This window comes from Hyperoodon ampullatus, assembly GCF_949752795.1.
Source record: "Hyperoodon ampullatus genome assembly, chromosome: 18".
NCBI classification, from domain to species: Eukaryota; Metazoa; Chordata; class Mammalia; order Artiodactyla; family Ziphiidae; genus Hyperoodon; species Hyperoodon ampullatus.
In genome coordinates, this window is record NC_136931.1 from 55,734,486 (window position 1) to 55,749,700 (window position 15,215).

A 15,215-nucleotide genomic window follows, 5' to 3' on the forward strand; every position below is an offset into this window, starting at 1 on the left:
AGGGACGGTGAAGGCAGGTATAGTGACAGGCAAAATCAGGAAAGTCTTAGAGACACTGCAAAGAGGGGAAAGAGACAGACAAGGACCCTGACTACCCTGAGGCTGTGTCCAAGCCCTTCCCGGGGAGGAACTTGGGGGTGTTGTGAAGATAAGGCCCAATCCCCCTAACACTGACTCTTAAGAGGGTGCTGTCTACACAATGGAATGGTAGGCAAAGGTTGGGAAGTCCCAAAGGGCAGCAGCAATCTGAATCTTGATTGACAGGACATGGGAACCTAGACTCCTAGTTCCCCAGAGAGGAGGGGAACAGAGCCTGGCTCCGGGAAACTGGATTCCTGGATCTGAGGGGAGAGGTCTGAGGGCCCCCGACTCCTGGCTCTTGAAGTGGGAGGCTACCCGAGACCTGGATTCTTGGGTTTGGGTATAGGAGAGGGCAGAAGGCTGGGACCCCTGGCTTCACAGGCAGGAGAGCTTGGTTGGGCCACATACCTCCACCAAACGATCCAGTCCCTAACTCCCTTCCCCGCTCCAGAGACAATGTCCCTTATCTCTGTCCCTTTAAAAGTTCAAGCCTGTCGCTAGGCTCCCAGGATCCCCAGGGTGGGGGTCAGGTGCGTCATGTGCACCCCTGGGACCCTACCTCCTGCCGCCCTACCCAGAGCCATCCTGCAGCATTCACTGATCTCTGCATTCAGCTCTGCTCACCTGTTGTTATCTTGGACCCCACTGAGCAGGTAAGAAACCCCAAACCCCAAGTGATGCTGTCTCATTTGGGTGTACGCCCACCCCACCTCCACCTGACCACAGACCTAGGCATCTCTGCCCCAGACCAGCCCCTGAGACCTTGCGATCCCAGCTCCATCCTCAATAAACAGAGACCTGAGTCCTGCCCCACAGCTCTCTCCTCCTGAAGGCTGAAGAATCCAGACCCTTATACACCTATCTCTGGAGGACAAAGGCTCAGAGTCCCAATTTCATTCTAACTCAGGACCCAAGAGTTCCAGACACCCATTTCCTTTCTCCCCTGTAATCTAGCCCCCCTCCAAGCCTTGCTCCCTCAAAATTCTAGGCATCTGAACCTTCAAGCCTCTCTTTTCTAAAGAATTAGGAATTTAGACCGACATTTAGGGCCCTCCATCCTCTGGGAGCCAGGAGTCTGAACCCCCAGCAGCCTTCTTGACCAGGATCCAGGAGTCTCCCTCCTCCCCCAGTTACAGGCATTTAGGCCCCCTCCTCCCTCAGATCCAGGCGTTCAGGCCCCCAGCCCCCAGGCGTTCCTTCTGAGCCTCCTCTAATGTAAACAACTGTTGAGTCAAGGTGTCCCCAGGGCCCTTGGAGAGGAAGAAATCCCATGTTCCCCTCAGAGGTCTACACCCTTCGAAGCCGAAGCCAAGGAGGTCTGGGGGCTTGGAAAGGTGTGTTTCTTTCCCAATCTTCCTGGGACCCCTTAGGGAAACAGATAAGGAAATTTACTACGACTCCCAAGAAGCCCTGCGCCTCAGTCTCCCTTAGCTACGGCGGCTACCGCCTCACAGCCTTCAGGGAGTTGCAGGTGGCTTCTCCTTTACCAGGCGCCCCGAGCTGGGCGGAGACGCGGTCTACCCCGAGACCAGTGGGCGTGGCCTCCGGAGTCGCCTCCCTGGCGACTTCTGGCTTTAACCCCTTCCTTCCCGCTCCCCCATTGCTACAGGTAAATCCCAGAGCTATGAAATCCTTCAGTCCGATCCTCTTGCTTCTCGTCTTTCTCTTCGCCTGGCTGGGTTCCAAGGCTGCCCCTTGGGCCTCACCGCCTGAGGGTTCCGACTTCTCGTGGATAGACCACCCCTCTCAGCCCTCCCCTCCTGCATCTGAAAATTCCACTCTCAATGGGCCTAACCCAGAATCCCCCAGGACCGCTTATCCTGAGCCCTGCAAGACACCTCATGTGGTTTCCCCTGAGCCCTCCCCCCTTGAATTCACTGAGACCTCCAACACTGACCTCCGAGAAAGCCCACACCCAGAGTCTCCTGAGGCCCCCAAACCTAACTCACTCAACACCTCAATATCAGAATCCCTGGACACCCTCCAAATTAAACCCTCCAAAATGACATATCCAGAACCTTCTGAGACCCCCAAACCTGACCCAACTGAAATTCCACACACAGAATTCCCTGAGACCCCCAAACCTAATTCTTCCAAAACTTCACACCCAACATTTCCTGAAACCCCAAACACTGACCCTACCCATACTCCACACCAAGAATTCCCAGAGATTCCCAAACTTAACTCCACTGAAATCTCACCCACAGAATCCCATGAGACCCCCAAACCTAATTCCTCCAAAACTTCACACCCAGAATTTCCTGAAACCCCAAACCCTGCCCCTACACAAACTCCACACCAAGAATCCCCAGAGATTTCCAAACATAGCTCCACTGAAATCTCACATGCAGAAGCCCCTGAGACCCCAAGCCCTGACCCACCAAGACCTTTGACCCCAAATCTCCAGAGACCCATGGCCCTGACACCACTGAGACCCCAAATTCTGAATTCCTCCAGACACTCCATCCTGACCCTACCGAAACGCCCCACCCAGCATCTCATGTAGGCCACAATCCCAACCCCACTGAAATTCCCCAAACAGAATTCCCCACTCCCCCCTACCAAGATGCAACAGAGATTCACCCAGCCTCTGATCCTGAGATCTCCACTAGTCTTCCCCCAGAAACGCCTGCACCCTTCAAGGAAGAAGTTACTGCCCTAAATGAGCTGCCCCTGAATCCCAGATCAAAAACCCTTGCAGCCACCCAGCCCGACGCCCTTAAATTGCCCACCTCAGAATCTCCTGGGGCCGTTGATCTGAAAGTCCCCCAGAACTCTAGCCCTAAAGGGCCCGACGCCCTTCCTCCCCCAGCCCGGATTGTGAGGTCCCCTGCTCCTCCAGGGCCCCCCAGTCAGCCGGCCCCTGTCGCTCCGCGGGCTCCCCAGCGGCGCAGCCGAGGTGAGAGAGTCAACACTATCTTCGTGGTGGAGCGAGTGAAGGAGACTGGTGAGGGGCCAGGACCCGGACTCCGGGGTCTGAGGGAGGAGGGCCCTGGGAGCTGGACTCCTGGGTCGAAAGGAGGAGAAGGCTGTAAGCCCCTCTTCGGAGTCTGAAGGGGGGAGGAGGCTGAGGGCTGGTACTGCAGGGTCTGAGGGAGGAGAGACTGGGGGCCGGGGCTCCCGGGTCCGAGGGAGGAGGAGGGTGGGATCTGGATTCCTGGGTCTGAGGGTGGAGGGGGCTAGGAGTTTAGACTGCTGTTCCTGGGCCTCCTTCCTTCAGGCGTGACCCTGGTGGGGCGTCCCCGGGGCGAGGCAGGCGGGGCCCTGTGCCTATTCCTCGCCGGGACCGGGCTGCTTATTGGCATTTTCCTGCTCCTGTGGTGTCTCTACCGCCGGACGGCTCGACACCGGCCCTTCGCACACCACCGGCTCCCGAACGACGGAGATGAACCGGGTGAGCAACCCCTGTAGCGTCCCGTTCCTTGAATGCCTGCACGTTTCCTTAACCTGGTTTCTCCTGGCACTTCAGGGCGCCCTACCTAAAAGTACAGGTCCCCATCCAAGGTCAGTAGAAGCCCTGAACCCTCCAGGGCCAGGTTCTGCCCCCCAGTCTTCTGAAATTTCACACACACGTGTCCAGTTCCGCCCCCAGCCCAGCCGGGAGTTGCCGCACGCTCGGAGCCGCAGGTCCCTACAAGCCCCGCCCCTTCCCCCTCCAGGAGCGCGGCAGGCCCCGCCCCTGCTGCGTGGACGCCACGCCCCCTCGTCTATTCAGGGGTCCTTTCATTCGAAAACCCCGCTCCAATGGAAGGTCGGAATCCTCTTCCCTGTCTCCTCATTGGCCAGCGGCTCAGGAGAGGGGACAGGCCCCCTGTCAGCCTATGGATGACTTCGTTCCTTTGTCCCCACAGTTATGCATTTGGACGCCCCGAAGGACCCCTACAACCTCTACTCTTATGCTCCGGACGCCTGGGTCCCTTCACACATCGCTGCCAAGCAGCCACTGCCCACCCCCCCACTGCCACCCAAGCTGCCTCCGCCGCCCCGCGGGGGCCGCCCCCAGCGCCTGGAACCTCTCTCCCCCTCCACGCTCCCCAACAACTTCGTGTGAGCCCCTCAAGACCTGCACCTTCCCCAGGCGGAGGAAGGACCCAGAGGTCCTGTCCTCCTGGCCTGCTTTGCTACATAGGGGTCCTATCGGATAGAGGGTCCTACACGCAGAGATGCTTTAGATGTCAGTGGAGAACATATTCTGAGGACGAATAAATCACGTGTTCCCACAGCTAGACAACTCCTCTGGCCTAAGTCCTGGGGGAGGAGAGTGGCTGGGGTCCTAGAATCCCGGATGTGAGGAGGGAGGAGGCTGGGGGCCTGGACTTCTGGGTCTCAGGGAGAAGCGTGTTGGGGACCCCCAAGGCCAATGACGACGGGGTGTGTACACCAAAGCATTTTACTGGGAGACGGGCAGGGCAGAATTTACAATCACAGAGACAGAGACACGAAGACACAACCCTGCCCCGGGGAAAAGCACCCCTTTTCCCCAGCCCCATTCCCTTTCCTGGGATTCTGTGACTTCTCCTATATATGTTCCCCAAATTCTGAGCCGAAATAGGGGAATCTGAGAGGGGAAGGATCCCAGATTTGGAGTCATTTAGCCCCTGAGGGAGGCAACAAATGGCCACTGAGAAAATGAGGGCAGTTCGAAACCACCCAGAAGAATAAAGTGCAAGGAATTGGGGGGAAGAGGAGCGTCTTGAAACCACCATGGGAAAGTTCAATGCCGGTGGCTTCAAACCATTGAGTTGATGGACTTGAGCAGCCACTATTTAGACCTGAAAACCGTGTCAGAAAAAGTGCATGGGAGTGAAGAGAGGCATATTGTTAAAACTGCCATTTTGGTTGTTTCCCTAGGTATTGTGCTAAGCTAGGGAGAGGGTCTTGGGGAATTTGGTGCTTCAGCAGAATATGCTGGTGGAGGGAGGGGTGAAGAGGTGGGGGGGGTGCTTGAAACTGCCATTTCCCCTCAGAAACGCTGGTGAGAATCAATCCCTAGTATGGCAGGGATGGGTGATTAGGTAAACCAACTTGGAAAATGCAAAATAGAGTTGGGAGAGATTTGAAACTTCTAGAGGAAGACCTTGAATTTTTCTGAAAGGGGAGGAGGGGCTGAGTAATCTCAGGGCTTAGCCTGAGAGTCCCTGGGGTTCAAGGAAAGGGGGAGGTGCCCAAAACCACAAGAGAGAGTGAGAGATTGAACTGTCCATTCAAATAAAGCCCTGAAAGGAGAGATTTGAAACCACTGAGGCAGAAAAAGTGGAGAAGGGAACCTTTAGGGGAATTTGGGTATCCTTGAAACTGCCAGTCTGCAACTTCACTACCCCTGAGAGGCAATTGGGAGGGGAAGAGGATTTGACAGCACTGGGAACAAGGGAGAGTGCTTCTTAGGCCTGAGGCAGGACAGAGAGAACTGGGGTTCCTTGACACTGTCACTCAGGCCAGAGGTGTGTGGAATGGAGGTCCTGGAAACTGCCATCCAGTGGGAGGCACATGGTCAGTAGTCCCGGACAGGGGGTGGGGGTCTTGGGGGTTGAACTGTGCTGTGTGTAGCTCCATAGGAGGGAGGGGGAGCAGGGGGTGCCCCGGGGGGCTCAGCCTCATCCTCCATTTCGCTTTCGTCACTGCCAGCCAGCTGGTCGTGGCCAACAAAGCCACATTTCTCTTCGCTCATCTCCTCAGGCTCCGCCCACGGCTGCTTCTCCCCGGAAGCGAAGACCCCGTAGAAGATAACTCCTCCATAGTGCACCAGGGAGGCAATGAGGAACACATACTGCCACTCCTCCCGAGTCTGGGGAGGGGACAATGGTGAGGTGAAGTCAGAGGACAGAGAAACAGGAGGTGGAGCGGGAACCTGAGTGGGGGTGGGGGAGGGAGGCCCAGAGAAAGGGAGACCGAGATCCAGAAAGAGGCTGAAAGAGACCCAGAGAGGGCAGGGATGGAGCCCAGGGAGGGTGACGCACGTCAGGAAGGTAATATACACAAACTTGGAGGGCAAGTGGGTCAGGGCCCGCGCACGGACCTTGTGCTTAGTCATGGCACCCACGATGATGGGGCACACCATGCCGGACAACGTGCCCACGCCGTTGGAGATGCCCATGAGGATGCTGGCGTAGCGCGGGGCGATGTCCAGGTGGTTCACGTTGAACCCTGGCAAGGCGAGCCAGGAGCCGTCACAGCCGATTCCCGCTCGAGTGACTCCTCCCCCGCCCCTACCTCGCCCCTCGCCGCCGTTTTGCTCTTTCTAGTCCACCTTTTGCGAGGCTGGGAGGTCCCCTTCCTGAGCCAGGAAGTTCCCCACAGAGGTGACCTGAGTTCCCCCAAGGGGCGGATCGGCGGTTCTCACCAGAGATGGCGAAGCCGCTGAAGCCCACTGCGAGGACCAAGAAGGAGATGGCCACGCCCTTGGAGTGCGAGTAGCCGACCACCAGCAGCAGCGTGGCTTCCATGCCAAAGCCTACGGGGAGCCGCTTATCTGAGCGCAGGCCGCCCCACGCCTCTCCAGACCCGTTCCCGCCGCAGTTCCCGACCCCTCTTCGCCCCAGTCTGGGCACTTCCACGCCTGTCCCTGGCTTTGTTCCCCATTCTGTCCGCGCCCGCCCTAACCAAGCCCTCACCTCCCCAATGCCTGGCCCTTGACCACGCGCACAGGCTCGCCGCCCCGACCTGGCCCTCCGTGGCACCACCCACTGACTAGGCCACGCCCTGAAGACGCAGGGTCCAGGCCCCACCCCGGCACCTTCGCACCTTCCCTCTCTGTCCCTATTCATTACACTCAGACCTTTGTCTCTCCGGGTCCCCCCTCTTCATCACCCAGTTCCCATCCTACTCTGGCCAGCCTCGTATGGACCCCGTCCTTCCAGACCCAAAGTGGTCTCGCCTTTGCTCCACCTGGACAGCCATACCCGCCTTGCCCTTCTACCCCTCGGCCCTTGAGGCTGCCACCTGCCATTCTGTTCCAGCCAAGTCTGGTCTCACCCTGGCTCAGCCTTTTTGGGCGCGCCCCTGGGCACGCCCTCTGACCTCTGCCCCTTCCCCAGAGTCCGGCCCCCTAGATCTGCCCCACGGCGCTCTGCCCCTCCCAGGCTGTCCCAGACCAGATCCAGGCCCCGCCCCACTCACCCCCACAGTTCATCAACTTGCGCACGTTGGTGGTGGACATGATACGGCGGCTCCTGAGGAAGTCAGCGATCTGGCCTCCAATGGGCACGATGATAGTCATGACCAGGTGAGGCAGCGCTGACACCAGGCCCACCTGCGCCAGCGGGCGTACAGGGAGGGGGCTCAGGGGCCGCGTGCCCGGGGTCTCCACAAGCCCTTGGGATCCAGGTCCCTCTCCTTCCCCCCTCAACCCCCGCCGCTCCCTCAGCACCCTCCCTTCTGGGCCCAACCTTGCTGATCTCAAAGCCGAACACTTCTTCGAAGTAGGCGGGCTGGGAGATAAGAAGCAAGTAGAACGTCCAACTCCGGCAGAAGTTGGCCACGATAATGGCGTAAACTGGCATGGACGTGAAGAAGCGCCGCCAGGGTGTGTTAAACTTCTGTGGTGGGTGAGAGGAGGGACGGCTAAGACAGAGAGCAGGGCTGGGCGCTCTCCGTGTCCCTATAGGGATCCCACTATAGTCCCGCAGAAACCCAGGTTTCCCGATCTCACTAAAACCTCCAAGGACGCAGGGTCGCCAGCCTGACCACATCCCCATGGGAACGTTGGCATCCTAGCCTCACAGTAACACTTCAGGGATGCAGGGGTCCCGACTCTACAGTGGCCCTCAGGTTGGCAGGTGTCCGGAGATGACACGATGACCTTCAGAGACTCACAAATGTGGACCCAAGAGTCTCTTTCCATCCAATTACGACCCCTAATTCTAGTCTCACCCACCCCAAGGTCTAAGCAAAACGTCACCTTCTAATCCGCCTCTGCAGGTTTAACCACGCCCATCAGTGGTTCCGCCCACCTCGCCAACGAGCCCTGCTCTCAGCACCTGCTATTGCCGTTCTCTCCGGGCTTTAACCCCGCCTCCTAGGTTCTAGCTCCATCCACCTTGCGTTCCCATCAAGTCTCCTCTAAATGTCTATGGAAACCCACCAAGATCTACATGCAGTGCGGGTTCAAAGCCCATTTTTCTCCTGCGTCCCTGCCTCGATATCTCTCCTCTCCCCACCACACCCCCGCCCCGCAGGTTTGGGCCCGGACCGTGACGGGGTTCATGAGTTTGACGCTCTCGCCGATGGCGTCCTCGATGTACTTGCGCTCCTCCTCGGAAATGCTAGGGTGCAGCGCCGGGGACTCGTAGGAGACGAGCAGCCAGAACAGGTACCAGAATATCCCGAAGCTGCCTGGGGGGGGTCAGGAGGGGGATGGAAGCGAGGTGACGACCGGCCTCGCTCTGCCCCAGCGCCACCCGGACCCAGGCGTCCGGGCCCCTCACCGTAGACGTAGAACACAGAGCTCCATCCTGAGTACTGCACCAGGACCCCGGCGAGAGGCATCGCGACCACTGCCCCAGCATAGGAACCTATGGGGGATGATACAGGATGGAGAAGAGTCCCATTCTCCCTCAAATGCAATAGAGCGGATTCCCAGCCCCCACCTTTCTGGGACACACATGCACAGGCCACAGCCCCTCCTCCCTCAGATACTTCAGTCTGGGTCACCAGCCCCCTCCTCTCTCAGACCCGGGAGTCCAAGCCCTCACTCCCCTCCTTCCTCAGACCTAAGGGTCCATACTCCAGCCCCCTACATCCTCAGACCCACAAGGCTGGATCCCAGCCCCTTCCTCTCACCGCAAAAGGCTGTTGTTGCCAGGCGACTCCGCTCTAAGGGCGGGGCCCATTTGCTCCAGATCCCGTGGCAGGCGGGGTACGTGACCCCCTAGGGAGGAGAAAGCCAGAGTCAATGAGAAGAGGCGGAGCTAGAACGGCGGCGGGGGTCATAGGGGGCGGAGCTTTACCTCTACCAACCCCTGCAGGATCCTCACGAAGATGACACAGCCATAGTGGACACGGGCAGCCGAGGGGATCAACATGTTTAGAGTGGAGGTAGCCACAATAGCAAAGCCAAAAACCCTGATAGGAAGAGTTCGTGGTCCGAGAAAAGAGTCCAGCTATCCCACCAGACCTAGGATTCTGCCCTTTCCTCCCACAGCAGGCGAGGCCTTGCGCCCCCAGAACCCCAGGCCCCACCTTCTCTGTGACCCCCACCTTCCACAATCACAAGCCCCGCCTTTCTCTAGGACCCCGGCCCAGAACCCAGGCTCCTCCCATTTTCCCGGAGTCAGACCCCAAATGCAAGGCCAAACCCTCTAACTCCACCCACACTCTGCCGCCCACTTTGAGACCCCACCCCATACCTGTTGGCTGCGAATTTTTGGCAAATAAATCCTCCAGGAATCTGGGTGACAATGTAGCCCCAGAAAAAGGAGCCGTGTATGAGGCCAACAGTCTCTGGATCCCAGGTGAACTGAGCTTTCTGTGGGCCAAAAGTCACATCAAACCAGCATCTCTGCCCCAGGTTCTGCTCCTCCACCAATCAGCACCCACAGACAATCCCTCATCCAATCAGCAACAAGGATCCCCTCTCGCCTTCAAAACACCTGCTAATCAGAGCTCGTGCCACCTACCCCAACTCTGCTCGTCCATGTTGCTAGGACCGCACTACCTTAGCAGTGGGGCCTGTTGCTGCCTAGAAGCCTAGCTCTGCCTGCTTCCCTGTCTCAGGGTCCCTTCTCTGAATGTCTAGGGGCCCATATACGGGGGTGGGGATTCTTTCTCCACTTTTAACCAATGTGCAAACCGTTTGCTGATTGACCAGGATGGGGTCTAGGCAGGGACAAGAAGTAGCCAAAGGCTCGGGCCTGATTGGAAGGGAACAAGGGGCGGGTAGGCCACAGCCCAAATCAGGAATTTTTTTCTGAGGCAGGGTCATGACCTATACCGAAATTAAAATAGGGAGAAAGTCTGAAATGAGGCGGGGCTTTAGGTAACGACCGGGCAGATGGGGGAGGGATTTAAGCAACAGTGGAACTTCAGAAAATCCAGAATCAAAATTCACGGTGGAGCCTGAGTTGCGCCTGGGATTAAGATGCAACACTGGAACAGTTGTGGGACGCAGGTGTAGTAAAGTCGCTAGGAGGCCCAAAATGGAGCAGGGGCAACACATAGGGAACCTAATGATGGGCAGTCTGCATTTTGAAATCAGAGACCTGAAACAAATAGGGGCGGGGCTTTATCTAGATAGGGGCGGGGCTTAGGAAGGGACGACCCCCGAGATGAGATGGAGCTGAGGGGGCAGCACGAATGGGCGGGGCTACTCAGGCTGTGGTGTGGAAGGGGCGTGGTGTGGGCGGGTGTGACGTCATCAGAGGGCGTGGGCAGTGTTATCAGCAGCCTGAGGTAGCGCCCCGCCCTGAGCTACCTGCACCACCACGTGGCCCCCGCGGTGCGTCGTGCTGTTGTTGACCATGGAGACAATGGCCACGCCCAGGTTGCAGCGGATGCCGAAGCTGATGCAGAAGCCCAGGCCGCTCATGATGGCGATAATGTAGCGGCGAGGGAGACCAAAGCAGGTGCAATCCACGACCGGCGGGTCCCGGGTCTGCGTCGTCACCGGGCGCCCATCAGCACTCAGCTCCAGCGTCTCTGCACCTTCCTGCCGCTTCTCCAGAAGACTGAGAGGCAGCAAAGGTGAGACACGGACGTCCAGTCCCCAGCCCCCTCCTCCCATGACACAACAGTCCAGGGCAAAATCTGCTTTTCAAGACCAGGGATTCTAAGCCCGCACTCCCTCTTTCCCCAGGAGTCCAGCCCCTGACTCCCTTCTCCCCCTCTGGATCCAGGAATCTGGACCCCAGTCTCAATCTCCCTCAGATGAGGAATTCGCACCCCCAGGCCCTTCCTCCCTCAGACTCGAGTGGGGAACCCCTCAGTTTCTTTCTCCCCCAGCCCTGTCACCTCTTGACTCAGTTGTTTTAGACCCAGGCTACCCTTTGCGATCCAAAACCCTGTGACCCCAGCCCTCCCCACCAAGGTCCAGAGACACTCTCCAGCCCCCTCTTCCAGATATGAGCCTATTTGAGGAAGCAAAAGGCGCTAAGGAGATGCTTCAGCAAAGGTGTCAAAAGAACAGATGCTTCTCAGCCACGTCTGCTATATATACTGTCCCCCCTCCTCCCCTGCCCCCTGTGGCACGCCCTTCCCTGCTTCCAGGCACCAGTTGTGGGCCTGACATCCAGCTGACTCCATCAGCCACTGGAAGCCCATTCCCAGGGATTGGGGGTGCGGAGACGTCCAGGGCACTGGAATCCAGCAGCCCAGCTGGATATCCCTGGAGAACCTTGAGTTCAGGCTGTCAGCCTAGGGGGTAGGGAGGAGGAGTGATGGGAGGTGTCCTGGCAAGGGACAGATGGCCCTGGTAGGGGGATTGGCTCAGTCCCCAGCGAGGCTCTCGCCCCCGCCTGTTCTGGATCCGGGATTGAGTCTGTGATGATGTATAGGGTACTTGGAGGGCCACCTCAAATCCAGAGAGAGGCTGCAGGGAGAAAGAGGTGCCCTGAGACAGATGTGGAAAGATTCAAAAGGAGGGCTATAGAGACAGGGTGGGGAGTGCAGAGGCTGAGAGAAAGAGGGCCAGAGACACAGAGGAAGGAGAGAGACCCAGAGAGAAGGGGACAGATATCCAGAGAGAGAGAGGCAGACATCCAGTCAAGAAGAGAATAAGACAGGGGCAGAGACCCTGAGAGAAGGTGGGGGACAGCACAAAGACCCTGAGAAGGAAAGGGACAGAAACCTAGAGAGGGACCCAAAGTCAGGTAGGGACAGAAACCCAGGAGAGAGAACATAGAGTCAGAGATCCAGAAAGCTGAGAGAAAGATAAAGAGACTATAGGAGCGTGAGGAGAGACAGACTAGGGATATGACTTGTGAGGTGCGGCCCCTCTCCGAGGCGGGTAGGCAGCCAGGGGATCGGGCTGGATCCCAGGAAAGGGCTAGAACAGATGGAGGCGAGGGAGACTGGGACGGGGGAGGAAAGAACAGCCAGACGGTCTGGGAGGAGGCGGGTGGAAGAGATGAGAAAAGCAGCCCTCCCCATCCTAGAACTTAAGGAAGTGGAGGAGGGGGTTAAGAAACAGGGGGTGGGTGGAGAAAAGGACGGGGGAGCTGACAGAACCTGGGGGGATGCGGAATGAGACCCTGGGCAGAGAGCCAGAGAGAGGGGAATGGAAGCCCCAAGAACAAATAGCACAGGGTGGTAGGGACTGCCCCCCATCAGAACAGGTCAGCCAATGAGATTAGAATTTGACCCAGGTTGCTCTCACATGCTATTTGACCCTGAAACTCAAGATATGATTGCAGCCCCTGAAATGTGATATTCAATGTCAATACTAGGACATAGATCTTAGATCAAGGCTTTCTAAACCGAGGGAGGCAGTCTCAGTATTCCATACCTATAAAATGGGGGCAAGAGTAGAATGTGAGGTTACAAAGAGGGAACTTCAAGGTGATATTATCATCATTTCAGAAGAAGAGAGCCAGGGATGTAGAGATGAAGGTGGCCCCAATACTTCACAGAGGACAAGAACAGAGAGGGGAGACCCTGGATGGGGTCCCTTTCCCTCTCTGGATGCCTGGAACTCAGGTCTAGGGACTTGGTGGTGAGGAAAAGCAGCACTTAGGAGGCAGGTAACCAAAATGAAAACGGTGTCTCAACCTCCCTCTCTGGGTCTCTGCCTCTGCTTCTTGCAGATTCTCAGTCCACTCCCCTCTCCCCGCTCCCAGGTCTCTGTCCTCTTATATCCCTTTGATTCTCCCTTATCTTCCTATTGTACAACTGAGGAAACTGAGGCTCAGGAAGCGGAAGTACCATGTCCAAGGTCACACACAAGAGTAGCAATGGGGCCGGATCACTTCCTGGCCCTCAGCCTCACCCCTCCCAAGGCCTGGCTCTCAGAAAGGAGGTATTTTGGCTCCTGTCTCTCCTGTATTCCCCTTCCCCACCCCCCTTGTCCTTGTCTCAAGTCATCTGGGTTACCGTGTGTTTTCTGGTCTGAGGGAGTTTTCCACCCACTCCAGCATCACTCATCTCGAGGAAGTTCTGCAGCCTCCATCCCAGACTTGGTAGGGAGACTGACCTGGGTTCGAATGATGCCATATTTACTCAGCCATTGTTTTCCCCCCCTTTTCCAACTGTGCCTCAGTTTCCCCAGCTTTGTCTAGAGGATTAAAAGGAATCAGGGTGTTGTGTCCAATACAGGGCATTCCCCCCCCCGCCAACCATCAAAGTGAACCCCAGGATTCAGATGCTCTTCTGGGCTCAAACTCCTTGATGACTGTCCTGGTGGGAGCCCTGAACTCTGGGGTCTCTAGGGGCTCAGAAGGCAGCTCAGAGAGGTGACGGTAAGGCAGAGACAGATGGAGAGAAACCCAAACACAGAGAAGCTGAGAAACGGAGACTGAGGGAGAGGGCCTGAGAAACACATCCCTCCCGCTGCCGTCCCCCTTCCCAGCCCCTCCACCAGCACGTGTCTCTCCCTCTCCTGACTTCACACTGGTGTATTTTGAGAAACTCGTGAAAGGAGGTGAGAAAAAGGGTGGGGAGGGGCTGGAAGATTAGGAAAAGAAGGGGTGAGGTTATCTCATCTCCCCACCCCCCTCCCATCACTGTGCCATCCTCCTGCCCCCTCCCTTCTGTCCAGGTTTTTTCCCATCTCTCACGTTACTGGAGGGTGGGGTAACTTTGGCGCTAGGAGGTGATCTGCAGCAAGCAGGACTAGTGTTAACCTTAGAGAAGGACTCGCATGGTCTAGCGAGCTGGTCAGTCAAAGATGGGATCAGAGCTGTGGGCCAAGGGGACCCAAGGGTCTGAGGGAATGGCGGCAGGGGCATGGTGCTGATGAGGCCGTCTCCTCCCCGCACTGTGGCCAGATATTTTTAGGCTTCTCCGCAGCTGAGTAATTTCTCTGACTTGGAGCCAGGGCTGGGGTTGGGGGTGAGAGACTCGAGAGAGGTGTCCAGACTGCTCTGGGGACACCCAGGTCATTGGGGTCATCTCCTTGGCTGGAAGGAGGTCCCTCTGAGCTCTAGCCTGTACCCTTTGGGAAGTCTGTCCTACCGCAGGAGCCTAATTTTTGGCCGGCAACTCCCTTCTCCACTAGAGACCCAGGATACCCTGGCTTCTTCCTCCCAGCTTAACTCTCCTCAAGGACAAGGACCAATGGGCCCCAATCCGATTTAGCTTCAGATTAAACTCTCTGAGAGATGGAAACTGACAAACACACAGAGATGGAGAGACCCGGGGTGGAGGAATAAAAACCCAGAGAGAGGGTCAGAGACCCAAAGGAGAGGGTCAGAGACCCTAGGGCAGGGAGTTGGGGGACAGAGATTCAGAGAGAGAGCGACAAAGACCTAGACAGAGGGATTGTAGAGAACTAGTGAGAGCAATGGCCAGAGAGCGGGACAGACTCAGAGATAAAAGGAAACAGAGACCTCGAGAGAAGGAACAGAGATCTCAAGAGAGGAGGCAGAGAGAAGATAGGTGAACGGAGACCCAGAAGCGGGGGAGGGAGTCAGAGACCCAAACGAGGGGGATATATAATCCCAGAGAAAAGAGCAGAGCCTGGGATGGGGTGGGGCGCAGAAGAATGATGGATGAGACAAGACTAGGGAGACCGGCGCCGTCGGAGACTGAGGGAGAAAGCTGGACAGATGGGTGCCCCCCCACCCATGGGTATCGCCTGTCTAGCTGTCCGTCTGCGCCCAGGTGGGAATGAGCGTCCTCCTCGGACCCTAGCGCTCTTCCCCGCCCAGGACCCCCACCGTGCTCACCGGTGCAGCCTCCCGAGGGCACGACCCGCCAGCTTCCGAAACTCCTCCTGGCGGAACTCCATGGTGGCTGCCCCTGCTGCTGGTCCCTCCCCCCCCCGCCGATCCCCCCGCCCGCGGGCCCGGGCGGCCGCGTCCGGGTACCCGGGGTCCGCCCCGGCCCGGCCGGCCCCGCAGCTCCGCTCGGGGGGAAGGAGGCTGCGAGTGCGGGCTGTCTGGGGGCTGTCACTGGACTCAGCGTCGGGGGTGGGGTGGGGCAAGGAGAGGCCCCGCCCATCCATGCTAGACCCCGCCCCTTGTATTCTAGTCCCGCCCACCTTTCGC

General features: G+C 57.8%; 2 protein-coding genes across 2 annotated transcripts; one reads left to right on the forward strand and one right to left on the reverse strand.

Annotated features, from left to right (window-relative positions):
- Nucleotides 1-1,705: 1,705 nt before the first annotated feature.
- GFY (golgi associated olfactory signaling regulator) lies at nucleotides 1,706-4,132 on the forward strand (the record flags this gene model as incomplete). The annotated part of the gene is given in 4 exon segments (XM_079724125.1): nucleotides 1,706-2,459; nucleotides 2,462-3,028; nucleotides 3,302-3,475; nucleotides 3,933-4,132. Coding segments are annotated over 4 exon segments (1,695 nt in total).
- Nucleotides 4,133-5,572: 1,440 nt separating this feature from the next.
- Nucleotides 5,573-14,956, reverse strand: SLC17A7 (solute carrier family 17 member 7; the record flags this gene model as incomplete). The annotated part of the gene is made up of 12 exons (XM_079723217.1): nucleotides 5,573-5,866; nucleotides 6,098-6,225; nucleotides 6,422-6,532; nucleotides 7,198-7,330; nucleotides 7,467-7,616; nucleotides 8,270-8,412; nucleotides 8,505-8,591; nucleotides 8,860-8,947; nucleotides 9,027-9,141; nucleotides 9,426-9,544; nucleotides 10,490-10,742; nucleotides 14,895-14,956. 12 exons carry the CDS (start codon nucleotides 14,954-14,956, stop codon nucleotides 5,573-5,575), a joined length of 1,683 nt encoding a protein of 560 aa, XP_079579343.1.
- Between the last annotated feature and the right edge of the window lie 259 nt (nucleotides 14,957-15,215).